The sequence below is a fragment of the Chiloscyllium plagiosum genome, unplaced genomic scaffold (assembly GCF_037043375.1).
Source record: "Chiloscyllium plagiosum isolate Xiang-an unplaced genomic scaffold, Cpla_swu_hap1 HiC_scaffold_23, whole genome shotgun sequence".
Lineage (NCBI taxonomy): Eukaryota > Metazoa > Chordata > Chondrichthyes > Orectolobiformes > Hemiscylliidae > Chiloscyllium > Chiloscyllium plagiosum.
Genome location: NW_028270161.1, coordinates 26805558 through 26823322, shown reverse-complemented (window position 1 = coordinate 26823322; position 17765 = coordinate 26805558). Strand labels below are relative to the sequence as shown.

The 17765-nt window shown below is 45.7% G+C and overlaps 1 protein-coding gene across 3 annotated transcripts in view; it reads right to left on the bottom strand.

Moving 5' to 3' along the window:
• orc5 (origin recognition complex, subunit 5) overlaps nt 1-17554 on the bottom strand; it is a 118748-nt gene extending 101194 nt beyond the window's left edge. For all 3 annotated transcript variants that reach the window (XR_006315099.2, XM_043713853.2, XM_043713854.2), the window contains exons 1-3: nt 17348-17554; nt 15831-15950; nt 14853-14945 (exon numbers count right to left, since the gene is read on the bottom strand). Coding sequence is in view for 2 of the 3 variants with exons in the window: in XM_043713853.2 (XP_043569788.1) it covers nt 14853-14945; nt 15831-15941 (204 nt within the window). In the remaining variant the exon portion in view is untranslated. The remainder of the gene's footprint in view (nt 1-14852; nt 14946-15830; nt 15951-17347) is intronic.
• Between the last annotated feature and the right edge of the window lie 211 nt (nt 17555-17765).

Below are 17765 nucleotides of genomic sequence, written 5' to 3'. Positions count from 1 at the left end.
GTGGATTCAAATAGTTAGACGGATTGACAGGGGATTTTGTGGTCAGGAACTGGATTCCCGGAAGGTACGTTGCCTCTCCAGTGCCAGGATCCAGGATCTCGCCAATCGGGTTTACAAGATTCTGAACAGGGAGGGCGAGCAGCCAGAAATCGTGGTATTGACATCAATGACGTAGCCAGGAAAAGGATTGAGGATCTGAAAAGTGACTACAGAGAGATAGGTTGGAAGCTGAAGAGCAGGACGAGTAGTGTTCTCAGCTTAACACATGGCTGTGCAGCTGGTGCAGGAGGGAGGGCTTCAGATACTTAGACCATTGGGATACTTTCTGGGGAAGGTGGGACCTGTACAAGAAGGACGGGTTGCACCTGCACTGGAGGGGCACAAATGTCCTGGGTGGGAGATTTGCTTGTGTGATTCGGGAGGGTTTAAACTAGTTTGGCAGGGGGGTGGGACCCAGAGCTACATATCTGAGAGGGGGTTGTTGTAGATGGGGTAATGACAGGTTGTAGTAAATCTATCAGGAAGGTTTTTCATGTGATAAAACAAAGTGTGTCTGCTTTAACGCAAGCAGTGTCAGAAATAAGAGTGATGAACTTAGAGCATTAATCAGTACTTGATAGTATGATGTTGTGGCTATAACGGAGACGTGGGTTTCACAGGGGCAGGAATGGTTGCTAGATGTTGCAGGGTTTTGAATGTTTCAAAATAAAAATGACCTGGGGGTGGGGGTGTAGCATTGCTAATCAGAGAGTGCGTCACAGCTACAGAAATGAAGGTTGTCGAGGAAGGTTTGTCTACTAAGTCAGGAGGTTAGGAACAGCAATGGAGCAGCCACCTCATTGTAGGTTTGCTACAGAACCCCTAATAGCAGTAGGGAGATTGAAGGACTCATAGGCTGGCAGGTTTTGGAAAAATGCAGATGTAGCAGGGTTGTAGTTATGAGTGACTTCAACTTTCCCACTATTGACAGGAACCTCCTTCGTGCAGATGGTTTGGATGGAGCCATTTTTGTCAGGTGTGTTCAGGATGGTTTCTTTACTCAGTATGTAGATAGGCCGACGAGGAGTGGCGCCATTTTGGATTTGATGCTCGGCAATGATTAGATTAGATTAGATTCCCTACAGTGTGGATCAGACCTTTCAGCCCAACAAGTCCACACCGACCCTCCAAAGAGCAACCCACCCAGACCCATTCCCCTACATTTACCCCTGACTAATGCACCTAACACTACAGGCCAATTCACCTAACCTGCACATCTTTGGACTGTGGGAGGAAACCGGAGCGCCCGGAGGAAACCCACGCAGACACGGGGAGAATGTGCAAACTCCACACAGACAGTCTCCCGAGGCTGGAATCGAACCTGGGACCCTGGTGCTGTGAGGCAGCAGTGCTAACCACTGAGCCACCGTGACGCCGAGCCAGTACATGTGTCAGATCTCACGGTGGGAGAACACTTTGGTGACAGTGACCACAACTGCATTTACCATAGCCTTGAAAAGGGAAGGGAGCAGTTACCATGGCAAGATATTTAATTAGGGAAAAGGAAATTATAACACTATCAGACAGGAGTTGGGAAGTACAGATTGGGAGCAATTGTTCCACAGAAAGAGCACAACAGACATGTGGAAACTGTTTAAGGAACAGTTATTGTGAGTGATGCAAAAATTTGTTCCTCTGAGACAGGCAAGAAGGTGTAAGATTAAGGAGCCTTGGATGATGAGAACAGAGGAGCTTCGCGTCAAAAGGAAGAAGGCAGCTTACGTAAAGTGGAAGAAGCAAGATCTAGCACAGTTTTAGAGGATTACAGGCTTACTCGAAAGGAGCTCAAAAGTAGACTGAGGAGAGCAAGGAGGGGGCATGAAAAAGGCTTGGCAAGAAGGATTAGGGAGAAACCAAACGCATTTTTCTCGTACGTGTGGAATAAGAGAACGATCAGGGAGAAGGTAGGGCCAGTCAGGGTTAGTGTAGGGAATTTGTGCGTGGAGCCTGCACAGATAAGTGAAGCCCAAAATGAGTTTTGGCTTTGGTATTCACAAAGGAAAAGGACCTTGTTGTGAAAGAGAACTTTGAGGAGACAGGAAGCAGGCTTGAACAGATCGATATTGAGGATGTTGATGTGCTGCAAATTTTGGCAAACATTAAGATTGATATTTTCCCAAGGCCAGATCAGATTTATCCTAGGTTCTCCAGGAAGCAAGAAAGAAGGTTGCCAAGCCGCTGACGAACATATTTGCTTCCTCACTCTCCATGGACATCATACCAGATGATCGGAGAGATGTGAATTTTGTTCCTCTTTTCAAGGAGAATAATGAAATCCCTGCCATCTGTGGTCAGCAAGGTTTTGGAAAGCATTCTGAGGGAAAGGATTTATGACTGTTTGGAAAAGCATAGCGTGATTAAAAGCAGTCAGCATGGCTTTGAGAGGGGCAGGTCATGCCTCACAAATCTTATTGAGTTCTTTGAGGAGATGATGAGACAGGTCGATGAAGGCCGGGCAGTGGACTTCAGCAAGGCATTTGATAAGGTTCCCCATGGTAGGCTCATTAATAAAGTCAGGAGATTTGAGTACAGAGAGATTTAGCTCTCTGGATTCAGAATTGTTTGGCTCACAGAAGGCAGAGAGTGGTTGTCTATGGAAAGTATTCTGCTTGGTGGTCAGTGGTGAGTGGTGCCCTGCAGGGCTGTTCTTGGGCTTCTGCTCTTTGTAGTTTTGACAGATGACTTGGACGAGGAGGTTGAGGGGTGGATTACTAAATTTGACACAAAGGTTGGAGATGCCGTTGATAGTATCAAAGGCTGTTGCAGGCTGCAGCGTGACATTGACGGGATGCAGAGCTGGGCTGAGAAATGGCAGATGGAGTTCAACCTGGATAAATATGAAGTGATACATATTGGAAGGTCGAACTTGAATGCTGAATACAGGATTAAAGACAGGATTCTTGGCAGTGTGGTGGAACAGCAGGATCTTGTTGTTCAGATGCATAGATCCCTCAAGGTTGCCACCCAAGTGGATAGGATTGTTAAGAGAGTATATGGTGTTTTGGCTTTCATTAACAGAGCGATTGAGTTTAAGAGCTGCAAGGTTTTGCTGTAGCTCTACAAAACCCTGGTGATACCACACTTGGAATATTGTGTCCAGTTCTGGTCGCCCTATTATAGGAAAGATGCAGAGGCTTTAAAGAGGGTGCAAAGAAGGTTGACCAGGATGCTGCCTGGGCTGGAGGGCTTGTCTTACAAAGAGAGGTTGACTAAGCTCAGACCTTTCTCTCTGGAGAAAAGGAGGAAGAGAGGTGACCTGATCAAGGTGTACAAAGTAATGAGAGGCAAAGAATCGATAGCCACAGACTTTGCCCCAGGGCAGGATTGACTGCCACAAGGGGTCATAGTTTTAAGTGTTAGGAGGAAGGTATAGAGGAGACACAAGAGGTAGGTCATTTATGCAGAGATGTGAATGAATGGAATGCGTTGCCAGCGGTGGTGCTGGAAGCAGAGTCATTAGGGACATTTAAGAAACTGCTAGACATGCACATGGACAGCAGTGAATTGAGAGGTGCGTTGGTTAGGTTATTTTATTTTAGATTAGGATTAATCCTTGGCACAATATTGTGGGTTGAAGGGCCTATTCTGTGCTGTGTTTTTTTTATGTTTTATGTTCTACGAAACAGTGTACCCACAGGCATTGTCAGGTCAGCCATGGAATGTTCATCTGCATCTGTGACTAGCAAAAGTGCTTAAATGTTACTGCAGTTCGGCAGTTCATTTGCAGGCATTGCAACGATACCCATGTCAGCTCGGCCTTTTGGTCATACCCTTTTTCTGATTACCAGCTGATCGGATCAGGGCAAACTCCAGCCAGGATAGAACGGTAGTACATAGTTCGCGGATAACAGCAACAAAGCAATTAAGTGCTACCGGGCCAACAAAGGGTTTGTGTTCCTTCTCAACAGGGCCTTCACAACGGCCACCCCGACTGTTCCTATCCTACTCACTATCGGGACAGTAAGATCACTCACTGTCCTGTGTCCACAGGTGGCCCCTACCCGCTGCAGGATAGTAGCCCGAGCTGTAGGGAAAGATCCTGTGCAGATTGGAGGGACCCAGTAACTCTGGGATCCACTCTGGGCTATGGGTTCCTGGAGGCGCTGTCCCTAGGAGGATCAGCAGGGATGATCATAGCAAAGAACAGAAATTACCTCATTTGTGGGTTGACCATTCTCGGAAACAGTACCATAAGGGGACTAAATGCAGTTATAGAGTCATAGAGTCAGAGATGTACAGCATGGAAACAGACCCTTCGGTCCAACTCGCCCATGCCGACCACGGTGGGCGGCACGGTGGCACAGTGGTTAGCACTGCTGCCTCACAGCGCCAGAGACCCGGGTTCAATTCCCGACTCAGGCGACTGTCTGTGTGGGAGTTTGCACATTCTCCCCGTGTCTGCGTGGGTTTCCTCCGGGTGCTCCGGTTTCCTCCCACAGTCCAAAGATGTGCAGGTTAGGGCGAATTGGCCATGCTAAATTGCCCGTAGTGTTAGGTAAGGGGTAAATGTACGGGAATGGGTGGGTTACGCTTCGGCGGGTCGGTGTGGACTTGTTGGGCCGAAGGGCCTGTTTCCACACTGTAAGTAATCTAATCTAATCTAAAAAAAAAATATCCCAACCCAATCTAGTCCCATCTGCCAGCACCCGGCCCATATCCCTCCAAACCCTTCCTATTCATATACCCATCCAAATGCCTCTTAAATGTTGCAATTGTGCCAGCCTCCTCCACTTCCTCTGGCAGCTCATTCCAAACATGTACCACACTCTGCGTGAAAAAGTTGCCTTGTAGGTCCCTTTTATATCTTTCCCCTCTCACCCTAAACCTATGCCCTCTAGTTCTGGACTCCCCAATCCCAGGGAAAAGACATTGTCTATTTATCCTATCCATGCCCCTCATAACTTTGTAAACCTCTAGAAGGTCACCCCTCAGCCTCCAACGCTCCAGGGAAAACAGCCACAGCCTGTTCAGCCTCTCCCTATCGCATTTAGCTGAATTAAACTCCATCTGCCACTTCTCAGTCCACTGGCCCATCTCACCAAGATCCTGTTGTAATCGGAGGTAACCCTCTTCGCTGTCCACTACACCTCCAATCTTGGTGTCATCTGCAAACTTACTAACTGTACCTCTTATGCTCGCATCCAAATCATTTATGTAAATGACAAAAAGTAGAGGACCCAGCACCGATCCTTGTGACACTCCATTGGTCACAGGCCTCCAGTCTGAAAAACAACCCTCCACCACCACACTCTGGTTTCTACCTTTGAGCCAGTTCTGTATCCAAATGGCTAGTTCTCCCCGTATTGAGAGATCTATCCTTGCTGATCAGTCTCCCATGGGGAACCTTGTCGAACGCCTTACTGAAGTCTATATAAATCACATTTACCGCTCTGCCCTCATCAATCTTCCTTGTTACTTCTTCAAAAAACTCAATCAAGTTTGTGAGACATGATTTCCCATGCACAAAGCCATGTTGACTATCCCGAATCAGTCCTTGCCTCTCCAAATACATGTACATCCTGTCCCTCAGGATTCCCTCCAAAAACTTGCCCACCACCGACATCAGGCTCACTGGTCTATAGTTCCCTGGCTTGTCTTTAGCACACTTCTTAAACAATGGCACCACATTAGCCAACCTCCAGTCGTCCGGCACCTCACCTGTGACTATACATGATACAAATATCTCAGCAAGAGGCCCAGCAATCACTTCTCTAGCTTTCCACAAAATTCTAGGTTACATCTGATCAGGTCCTGGGAATTTTTCCAGCTTTAACCGTTTCAAGACATCAAGCACTTCCTCCTCTGTATTATGGACATTTTGCAAGATGTCACCATCTATTTCCCTACAGTCTATATCTTCCATATCCTTTTCCATAGTAAATACTGATGCAAAATACTAATTTAGTATCGCCCCCATTTTCTGTGGCTCCACACAAAGACCGCCTTGCTGATTCTCTCCCTAGTTACCGTATTGTCCTTAATGTATTTGTAAAACCTCTTTGGATTCTCCTTAATTCTATTTGCCAAAGCTAGCTCAGGTCCCCTTTTTGCCCTTCTGGTTTCCCTTTTAAGTATATTCCTACTTCCTTTATACTCTAAGGATTCACTCGATTTATCCTGTCTGTCTATACCTTACATATGCTTCCTTCTTTTTCTAAACCAAACCCTCAATTTCTTTAGTAATCCAGCATTCCTATACCTACCAGCCTTTCCTTTCACCCTGACAGGAATACACTTTCTCTCGATTCTCGTTATCTCATTTCTGAAGGCATCCCATTTTCCAGTCATCCCTTTACCTGCGAACATCTGCCCCCAATCAGCTTTCAAAAGTTCTTGGTAAAAACAATGACTGCAGATGCTGGAAACCAGATTCTGGATTAGTGGTGCTGGAAGAGACAGCAGTTCAGGCAGCATCCGAGGAGCAGCAAAATCGATGTTTCGGGCAAAAGCCAGTCATCAGGAATAAAGGCAGAGAGCCTGAAGCGTGGAGAGATAAGCTAGAGGAGGGTGGGAGTAGGGAGAAAGTAGCATAGAGTACAATAGGTGAGTGGGGGAGGAGATGAAGGTGATAGGTCAGGGAGGAGGGTGGAGTGGATAGGTGGAAAAGAAGATAGGCAGGTAGGACAAGTCATGGGGACAGTGCTGAGCTGGAAGTTTGGAACTAGTTTGAGGTGGGGGAAGGGGAAATGAGGAAATTGTTGAAGTCCACACATTGATGCCTTGGGGTTGAAGTATTCCGAGGCGGAAGATGAGGCGTTCTTCCTCCAGGCGTCTGGTGGTGAGTGAGCGGCGAAGGAGGCCCAGGACCTCCATGTCCTCGGCAGAGTGGGAGGGGGAGTTGAAATGTTGGGCCACAGGGTGGTGTGGTTGATTGGTGCGGGTGTCCTGGAGATGTTCCCTAAAGTGCTCTACTAGGAGGCGCCCAGTCTCCCCAATGTAGAGGAAACCGCATCGGGAGCAACGGATGCAATAGTGGATGTGCAGGTAAAACTTTAATGGATGTGAAAGGCTCCTTTAGGGCCTTGGATGGAGGTGAGGGTGGAGGTGTGGGCGCAGGTTTTGCAGTTCCTTCAGTGGCAGCGGAAGGTGCCAAGATGGGAGGGTGGGTTGTAGGGGGTCATGGACCTGACCAGGTAGTCACGGAGGGAACGGTTTTTGCGGAAGGCGGAAATGGGTGGGGAGGGATATATATCCCTGGTGGTGGGGTCTTTTTGGAGGTGGCGGAAATGTCAGCGGATGATTTGGTTTATGCGAAGGTTGGGAGGGTGGAAGGTGAGCACCTGGGGCGTTCTGTCCCTGTTACGGTTCGAGGGGTGGGGTCTGAGGGCGGAGGTGCGGGATGTGGACAAGATGCGTTGAAGGCATCTTTAACCACATGGGAAGGGAAATTGTGGTCTCTAAAGAAGGAGGCCATCTGGTGTGTTCTGTGGTGGAACTGGTCCTCCTGGGAGCAGATACGGCGGAGGTGGAGGAATTGGGAATACGGGATAGCATTTTTGCAAGAGGTTTGGGTGGGAAGAGGTGTAATCCAGGTAGCTGTGGGAGTCAGTGGGTTTGTAAAAAATATCAGTGTCAAGTCGGTCGCCAATAATGGAGATGGAGAGGTCCAGGAAGGGGAGGGAGGTGTCAGAGATGGTCCAGGTAAATTTAAGGTCAGGGTGGAATGTGGTGAAGTTGATGAATTGCTCAACCTCTTCGCGAGAGCATGAGGTGGCGCCAATGCAGTCATCAATGTAGCAGAGGAAGAGGTGGGGAGTGGTGCCGGTATAATTACGGAAGATCGACTGCTCTATGTAGCCAACAAAGAGACAGGCATAGCTGGGGCCCATACGTGTGCCCATGGCTACCCCTTTGGTCTGGAGGAAGTGGGAGGATGCGAAGGAGAAATTGTTAAGGGTGAGGACCAGTTCGGCCAAACGAATGAGAGTGTCGGTGGAAGGGTACTGTTGGGGATGTCGGGAGAGGAAAAAACAGAGGGCTTGGAGGCCCTGGTCATGGCGGATGGAGGTGTAGAGAGATTGGATATCCATGGTGAAGATGAGGCATTGGGGGCCAGGGAAACGGAAGTCTTGGAGGAGGTGGAGGGCGTGGGTGGTGTCTCGAACGTATGTGGGGAGTTCCTGGACTAGAGGGGATAGGACAGTGTCGAGGTAGGTAGAGATGAGTTCAGTGGGGCAGGAGCATGCTGAGACAATGGGTCGGCCAGGGTGGTCAGGCTTGTGGATCTTGGGAAGGAGGTAGAACCGGGCAGTGCGGGATTCCCGGACTATGAGTGGGAGATCTACTGAGGTGATGAGATTCTGTATGGGAGATGGTGGTTTGGTGATGGGGGGTGGGGTCATGGTCGAGGGGGCGGTAGGAAGAGGTGTCCTCGAGTTGGCGTTTGGTTTCAGCGGTATAGAGGTCAGTGCGCCAGACTACCACTGCGCCCCCTTTATCCGCTGGCTTAATGGTGAGGTTGGGATTAGAGCAGAGGGATTGGAGGGCTGCGCGTTGTGAGGGTCAGAGGTTGGAGTGGGGGAGGGAGGTAGACAGGTTGAGGCGGTTAATGTCCCGGCGGCAGTTGGAAATGAAGAGGTCGAGGGTGGGTAATAGGCCAGCGCGGGGTGTCCAGGTGGATGCAGTGTGTTGGAGATGGGCGAAGGGGTCCTCGGAAGGTGGGCGGGAGTCCTGATTGTGAAAGTAAGCTCAGAGGTGGAGGAAGAAGTGTTCGACGTCACGGCGTGTATTAAATTCATTATGCGTGGACGGAGGGGGAAGAGGTTTGTCCTTTGCTGAGGACTGATCGTTCGTCCTCAGTAAAGGGAAGGTATGGAGGGATGGTGAAAACTCGGCAGGGCTGGGAGCTGGGATCTGGTGTGGGTGTGGAGCTGGGAGTGGGGGCAGAGCCAGTAACTTGAGTGGGTGTGATGGTGGGGAGAATGGGGGTGGAGTCATGAGCAGGGGTGGTGCTCCCCTCAGGGTTCTGGGGGCCGGGAATGGTGACAGTGGAATATGTGGGGGGGCGTGTCAGCAGAATGCAGGTGAGTGGCGTTGGTGGGGGCAAGAGTGGTGGCAGACACGGCAGTAGGGGTGGCGGAAGACACTGAGCGTGTGAAATCAGGGATGATGAGAGGGACGGAAGTGATGCCACGTGTGATGTATGAGGAATTGCGAGGGGCGGAAGTGGTTGTGGGAGTGGCTATAATGGGGGCGGAAGTGAGGGGGTGGCAATCAGCGTGGGGGTGGCAGCTGCACCAGCCGAATAGCTAATGGAGTCCAAGTAGTTACAGAGGCCGGGGGAATCTTCTGGAATGTTTGAGGAGCACTGGTTATGGAGGTGGGTAGATAAAAGTTTGTTGTACTTACAGTTTTTGATGTTTGAGATGGAGTTGAAATACTGTTTGTTGAGTGTATGAATTATCCTGAGGATGTAGTACAGAGTGGGTCCTTTGCAATTCTGAGAGAGTGTGGCCCTCAGCTGAGGCAGGGCTGACTGTAGAGAGGTTAGGTGCCGGCACATTGCTGCAAGCGTGGAGCGGAGGATCTTGAAGAGAACTGTCGCTGGTGTTTATTGAATCCGTAGTCTGTACTGTTTGTCCTGTTCGAGTCCAAACTCTGCTGGTTTAAAGGTGGTGCGGAGTTCGTGCGGGATGAATTGGTTACGGAGGCAGGCACTGAGGAAGCAAATGTGGCTGTGGTAGCGAGTTTGTTTCAGGACATGGTTGAAGAGCTTCAGGGCAGAGGAAATGACCTGGGAGTTGCAGTGGGAGAGGGACTCCCTGAGATTCTTGGAGAGACAGGAGGAAAACTTCTTCAAGGCAGGCATCCTTGCAAGAGGATTCGCAGTAGGGTTGAAATCAACTAGGTAAAAACAATGACTGCAGATGCTGGAAACCCAATTTTGGATTAGTGGTGCTGGAAGAGCACAGCAGTTCAGGCAGCATCCGAGGAGCAGCAAAATCGACGTTTCGGGCAAAAGCCCTTCATCGGGAATAAAGGCAGAGAGCCTGAAGCGTGGAGAGATAAGCTAGAGGAAGGTGGGGTTGGGGAGAAAGTAGCATGGAGTACAATAGGTGAGTGGGGGAGGGGATGAAGGTAATAGGTCAGGGAGGAGGGTGGAGTGGATAGGTGGAAAAGAAGATAGGCAGGTAGGACAAGTCATGGGGACAGTGCTGAGCTGGAAGTTTGGAACTAGGGTGAGGTGGGGGAAGGGGAAACGAGGAAACTGTTGAAGTCCACATTAATACCCTGGGGTTGAAGTGTTCCGAGGTGGAAGATGAAGCGTTCTTGCCTAATACTGTCAAACTTGGCCTTTCTCCAATTTAGAACTTCAACTTTTAAATCTGTTCTATCCTTTTCCATCATTATTTTAAATCTAATAGAATTATGGTCGCTGGCCCCAAAATGCTCCCCAACTGACACCTCAGTCACCTGCCCTGCCTTTTTTCCCCAAGAGTAGATCAAGTTTTGCACCTTCTCTGGTAGGTACATCCACACACTGAATCAGAAAATTGTTTTGTACACACTTGACAAATTCCTCTCCATCGAAACCCTTAACACTATGGCAGTCCCAGTCATTGTTTGGAAAGTTAAAATCCCCTATCATAACCACCTATTTTTCTTACAGATAGCTGACATCTCCTTACAAGTTTGTTTCTCAATTTCCCTCTGACTACTAGGGCGTCTATAATACAATCCCAATAAGGTTATCATCCCTTTCTTATTTCTCAGTTCCACCCAAATAACTTCCCTGGATCTATTTCCAGGAATATCCTCCCTCAGCACAGCCGTAATGCTATCCCTTATCAAAAACACCACTCCCCCTCCTCTCTAGCCTCCCTTTCTATCCTTCCTGTAGCATTTGTATCCTGGAATATTAAGCTGCCAGTCTTGCCCATCCCTGAGCCACGTTTCTGCAATTGCTATGATACCCCAGTCCCATGTTCCTAACCATGCTCTGAGTTCATCTTCCTTCTCTGTTAGGCCCCTTGCATTGAAATAAATGCAGTTTAATTTATTAGTCCTATCTTGTCCCTGCCTGCCCTGACTGTTTGACTCGCTTCAGTTCTGAACTGTTCCAGTCTCAGATTGATCTCTCTGGGTCTCACCCCACCCCACCTTACTAAAATCCTTCCGAGCAGCTCTTGCAAATTTCCCTGCCAGTATATTAGTCCCCTTCCAATTTAGGTACAATGCGTCCTTCTTGTACAGGTCACTTCTAACCCAAAAGAGTTTCCAATGATCCAAAAATGTGAATCTTTCTCCCATACACCAGCTCCTCAGCCATGCATTCATCTGCTCGATCCTCCTATTCCTGCCCTCACCAGCTCATAGCACCGGGAGTAATTCAGATATTATTACTCTCGAGGACCTCCTTTTTAAATTTCTGCCTAACTCCCTGTAATCTCCCATCAGAATCTCAACCTTTTCCCTTCCAATGTCGTTGGTTCCAATGTGGACAATGACTTCTTGCTGGCCCCTCTCCCCCGTGAGAACATTCTGTACCCTAACTGAGACATCCTTGATCCTGGCACCAGGGAAGCAACACACCATTCTGATTTTTCACTGCTGGCCACAGAAACGTCTGTCTGTTCCTCGGACTAAAGAATCAGTTAATCGTGAATTGGCAGAATTAAGGCTCTATGCACAACAGACTCGATATGCCGTTGACTATTTATTGGCCGAACAAGGAGGTGTCTGTACAATTGTGGGAAATAAATGCATTACCCACATTACAGATGAATCATAGAACATAACACACCATTCAGTACCAATCAGATGATTTCAGACAGGGCCCTCAGAATGTAGAAGACCAGCTAGGGTAGCTGTTCGGGGATCCTATTTACTCCACAGACTAGTAATATTTGCTGTCTTACTCATTGCATACTGTGTCTCAATGACTTGCTGAAACATTGGCTGCAGGATCCTTATGAATAAACTGCTAAGGCCCTTCTCAGCGCCCAACTAAGGGAGTTATCATGGAATGATAAGAGGATGGAATGTAATGTTAAAAGATTAAATTGTACTATCTCTCTGGACATTAATGTAATGTTAAAAGGTTAAACTATATTGTCTTTCTCCAAGAAGCTGAACATTCTGGAAATGCAAGAATCCGGATGACTATCCGTTATAATTCACAGATGACACCAAAATTGGAAGAGGTGTAGTGGACAGCGAAGAGGTTTACCTCAGATTACAACAGGATCTGGACCAGATGGGCCAGTAGGCTGAGAAGTGCCAGATGGAGTTTAATTCAGATAAATGCAAGGTGCTGCATTTTGGGAAAGCAAATCTTAGCAGGACTTATACACTTAATGGTAGGGTCCTAGGGAGTGTTGCTGAACAAAGAGACCTTGGAGTGCAGGTTCATAGCTCCTTGAAAGTGGAGTCGCATGTAGATGGGATAGTGAAGAAGGCGTTTAGTATGCTTTCCTTTATTGGTCAAAGTATTGAATACAGGAGTTGGGAGGTCATGTTGTGGCTGTACAGGACATTGGTTAGGCCACTGTTGGAATATTGTGTGCAATTCTGGTCTGCTTCCTATCAGAAAGAGGTTGTGAAACTTGAAAGGGTTCAGAAAAGATTTACAAGGATGTTGCCAGGGTTGGAGGATCTGAGCTACAGGGAGAGGCTGAACAGGCTAGGGCTGTTTTCCCTGGAGCGTCGGAGGCTGAGGGGTGACCTTATAGAGGTTTACAAAATTATGAGGGGCATGGATAGGATAAATAGACAAAGTCTTTTCCCTGGGTTCGGGGAGTCCAGAACTAGAGGGCATAGGTTTAGGGTGAGAGGGGAAAGATATAAAAGAGACGTAAGGGGCAACTTTTTCACGCAGAGGGTGGTACGTGCATGGAATGAGCTGCCAGAGGATGTGGAGGAGGCTGGTACAATTGCAACATTTGAGGCATTTGGATGGGTATATAAATAGGAAGGTTTTAAGGGATATGGGCCGGGCGTTGGCAGGTGGGACTAGATTGTGTTGGGATATTTGGTCGGCATGGACAAGTTGGACCGAAGGGTCTGTTTCTATGCTGTACATCTCTATGACTTCATTTGGACAAATTAAACTCTCATTCACTCCCTTACATACAGAAACACTTTCATAGCCATCCCCCAGCCAATCAAATTTGCCTGTGTGATCATCCCCCCATAATGAAGCAGTTTAATGTGGACAAATGTGAGGTGATACACTTTGGACGGAGTAATCGGAATGCAAAGTACTGGGCTAATGGTAAGATTCTTGGAAATACAGATGAGCAAAGAGATCGTGGTGTCCATGTACACAGAGCCCTGAAAGTTGCCACCCAGATTGACAGGGTTGTTAAGAAGGCATACAGTGTCTTGGCCTTTATTAATAGAGGGATTGAGTTCCGGAACCAGGAGGTTATGCTACAGCTGTACAAAGCTCTGGTACGGCCACACTTGGAGTATTGTGTACAGTGCTGCTCACCTCATTATAAGAAGGATGTGGAAGCTTTGGAAAGGGTACAGAGGAGATTTACTAGGATGTTACCTGTTATGGAAGGAATGTCTTACGAGGAAAGGCTGAGGGCCTTGAGGCTGTTCTCGTTAGAGAGAAGAAGGTTGAGAGGTGACGTAATAGAGACATACAAGATAATCAGAGGGTTAGATGGGGTGGACAGGGAGAGCCTTTTTCCAAGTATGGGGACAGCAAACATGAGGGGACACAACTTTAAAGTGAGGGGAGATAGGTATAAGACAGATGTCAGAAGTAGTTTCTTTACTCAGAGTAGTAAGGGTATGGAATGCTTTGCCTGCAATGGTAGTAGATTTGCCAAGTTTAAGTGCATTTGAGTCGTCATTGGACAGACATATGGACGTACATGGAATAGTGCAGGTGGGATGGGCTTCAGATTAGTATGACAGGGCGGCGCAACATCGAGGGCCGAAGGGCCTGTACTGCACTGTAATGTTGCATGTTCTACCACACCTACATTGTTTGGGGAAATGGCAGAGCCAGAACTCGTTTGCAGGGCCGCCTCAAAGCTAGGATATATCACACCTACATTGTCTTGGGGAATCATGGAGTCAGGAAACCATTTTACATAACGATTCCCCAGGATTAGGGCATTTTCATTATCTCCGAGGATGACCTCATCCTACCATTGTTCCTGGGTAACATGTTGTTATGGGTGGGGCGGGGAAGAGTACCTGTAAGCAGCACCAATTGACCTGTATAAAGGGGATGTGATTCCTTTGTTTCGGCTCATTTGACTCGACTTTGCACACCTGCAAAGAGTTTCAAAGGGGTCACCTAACTTGTAAAGGCTGTAATAAACTTCAACTGTTTGCAGAAGTTGGTGTGTACAAATTGCATCTCATGTGTGAAACCTCGGGAAAAGAACCTAACATTATGACGATGAGAACTGCAAGAAACTGCAACCTTTAAATTGTCAAAAATGATACGAGCATCAAGCTCCACATTAAAATACAAATGTTATAAATGTGAGGTGTCAAACATTTTAAATACAAAATAAGTGAATGCCAATCAAACTTATACCTTTGAAAACAGACCAGTTTCACTCACATTTAAATATATTACCTTATTTCGCAGGGTTCATCATCATTTCACATTCTTAGATGACAATAAATGTTATTTTTCACCTCAGGAACTCAAATGCCAAGCATGCCCCTTATTTTAATATAGTTTTAAATAGGCTTTGTGGCACATTCTTGCACCTTGTCAGATGATGAGCTTTGCCTGTACTGTTATCAGTATCAGTGGCAAATCTATAATTTACGTATAGAAACATGGGAACCTTAATAAGTAATAAGGTTGTTTGGCAATTGGAGCTCTCATTTCATCTTACCTTCAATGTCTTCAGCAATGTTTCTGTCACATAAGTTTTCCCTGTGGCGGTATGTCCATACACAAAAACAGATGGATAACTATAATGGTGAGGCTGGAAGGTCAAGTGAAATATTTTCACAATTATTAAAACATACAGAGGTATGCATTTCTTAAAACAAAGTATACAAATACCAATAGGTGGAATGATTGTGAATCAATTCTATAGTATCCAAATTTAATGACAATGCTTTTAAATCCATTACTGCATTTCCACACCTTATCAGCATACAGAAAAATACCATCCCCATCAAGTGTCCATAAAACATTATAATATTAATCAGCTCTTACCAACCATCTCCTGGACCTGTATAGATTAAGTACCTCTTAAACGCCTTTTAAATGGGCCACAACCCTTTAAGAAACTAGCAAAACAGCACTTGCATGAAATTGGGTGAATGAATGAAACTCCGAACAGCAAACAGTAAATAAATCTCACCACGCAGCTACAGTAATCAGTTTAATATCCTTCATTCTTTTATTACGATTTCTACCTTATGTAGAGCATATAGGCCTGGTATTTTTACTAACATTTACTAATTTAAAAGACAAAAGCTCCTAATTATCCAAGACGACCAGACAGACATCACATCATAAGTAGCAGCCAGCATTTTAACCCATCTCGTATCTCCCAAGGACATAAGCCTTTCAAACCTTTGTGTAAAAAAAGGTATGAGATTGTAATATAAGTAAGAACTGTGTACTGTATAAAGGGGCTCTTGTAAGAAGTGTATTTCAGCATTCTATTGCCACCTCAAACTTGTGCTGTGATTGCTGAATAAAGAGACTATTTTCGCCACTCACTGTTTCAGGTCGTTAAGTGAACACAATCCCATAACATGTCAATCCCTCAGACATGAAAAGCAAAAGTCCATTTAGGAACTTTGGTCTAAATATATGCTATCAAAAATTCAGCCAGTTTATTTAAAATACACATTACCTCTCCCAGTATTGATTGCAGAGATAAAATCTGAAGATCCCTACAAATCAATTTCTCTTTCAGTGAAAGGATTCTGTCTTCTGGATATTTGCCATGATCAAGTTCAGACATCTTCAAAAACTGTAGGAACAATGTTCTTTAGATCATTAAATAAGATCTAATTAAATTAATCATATATCAAAAGATCATTTTCACTATTTTGTATATATATCAATTTAAGCAATTGATGCCTTGAACAGTGTGATACTTTGTTTATCTACACAATTTGCACTTAAAATAATTTCTAAGGTGTAATATCAAAGGAAACAGGCCTAGCACAAATAGGACACTTAAACCTTCATAATGGAAGGCTTCCATTTTTGAGTAATGAGGTTGAAGGGAAAATAACTGACTGCAAATTTCAACCATAAACATATGGTACAGTAATGTTATACCTTAAAGACAGGAAGAGAGGCATAACATTAATATCTTTCTTGAGCCATGATACCGTCAGGACATTAGGGTCTGCAACCTGCAAATATATAAAAGTCTAAAAGGCCCTTGAGGTGCAGAGTCATGAGGCCTAGGTTCAAGTCTCATCTGTTCCAGAAATGTATAATGACATCTCCGAACAGGTTGACAAGAAATATCAATAAAAACATCCAAGACTTTCGATGAATCAAGTCTTATGTGGCACATTCAATTTCTAGACTTTTTTCAGATCTGTTCTCAACTTATTATTCTCAACTTCATTGCTACAACAACAATTTGCATTGATGTAACATCTGTAAACATTATAAAATATCCTCAGGTGTTCCCTCATAGAATCAGACTCAGTAAAACAAAAGTCAAAAAGATCAAGAGCTGCATCTGAAAGATGAGGTGGAAGGTTTAATATCTCAAAAAGCACAAAGTGATGCAGTTAAAAGCAGGAATGCCTACAGCCTAGGATCGAACGCAATTCACTGATAGTTGGACAAATTATCTATCCTAAATAAAACAAATACTGCAGATGGCAGAACTTTGAAATAAGAGGAAATGCTGGAAATACAACGGGCCTGACAGACCATAAACAAGCGAACATCTCAGATCTGTCTCCAATGAGTAAAAGGAAAAGTGTAAGAAGTTTTGAGCAAATCAAAAAGAGGTCAGGAACAGAATGTGTGGTTAGGGTGGAAAACATAATAACAGGCGAAGGTTTGTAATAGGGTGGAGGATAGAGAAATACACAAGGAAATTTTAAAAACAGGCAAGCAAGATAAAATAAACAAATTGAAATTCCTCCAGAGTAAATTAATGGCCCTCGTTCTCTTGAAATGTCAGCACGAAAGTTGTAGTGAAGATAAAAATACTTGTAAGAAAATCATATGGAGGAGGGGGAAGTCGCTCAATCTAAAAGCATTTTGTCTAAAATCTGAAATTTCTTGCGAATCCATCTTACTAAATCCATTTAAGATATTAAAACTTTTTGTTAAATGTATCATAAGCTTTAAACAGTGTAACAGATAACACGGACAGTCAATAAAAATGCCACTCACCTAAAACGGCCGCTAACTTGGCTTTACTTGCTATTTTCTTCACTTGCACCAAATCTTCTTAGTGTGTTGTTATTTTTTTTAAAGAAAAGCACGTCTCAGTTCAAAATCAGCACAACCCTCTACAACTCCAATGTGTTTGAAATCGATTGGCACTCTTTTTAGACCCAGATACCGGGTCTGGCACTCACTGACCGTAACCGTTAATACCGACCGTGCCACAGCTAGTCAACCAGCTCCTCACGCGCCAAAACCTTCTTCCATGAACTTTCACCGCACTGCGCAAAATGCCACTGCGCAAGTGTGCGACCATGCAGCACACTGGGACTTGTAGTTTGTAGGTGGAAGTACCCATATTCATTATAAAAAAACGAAAACAGAAAATACTGGGAGATCTCGGTAGACCAGGTAGCATCTGTGG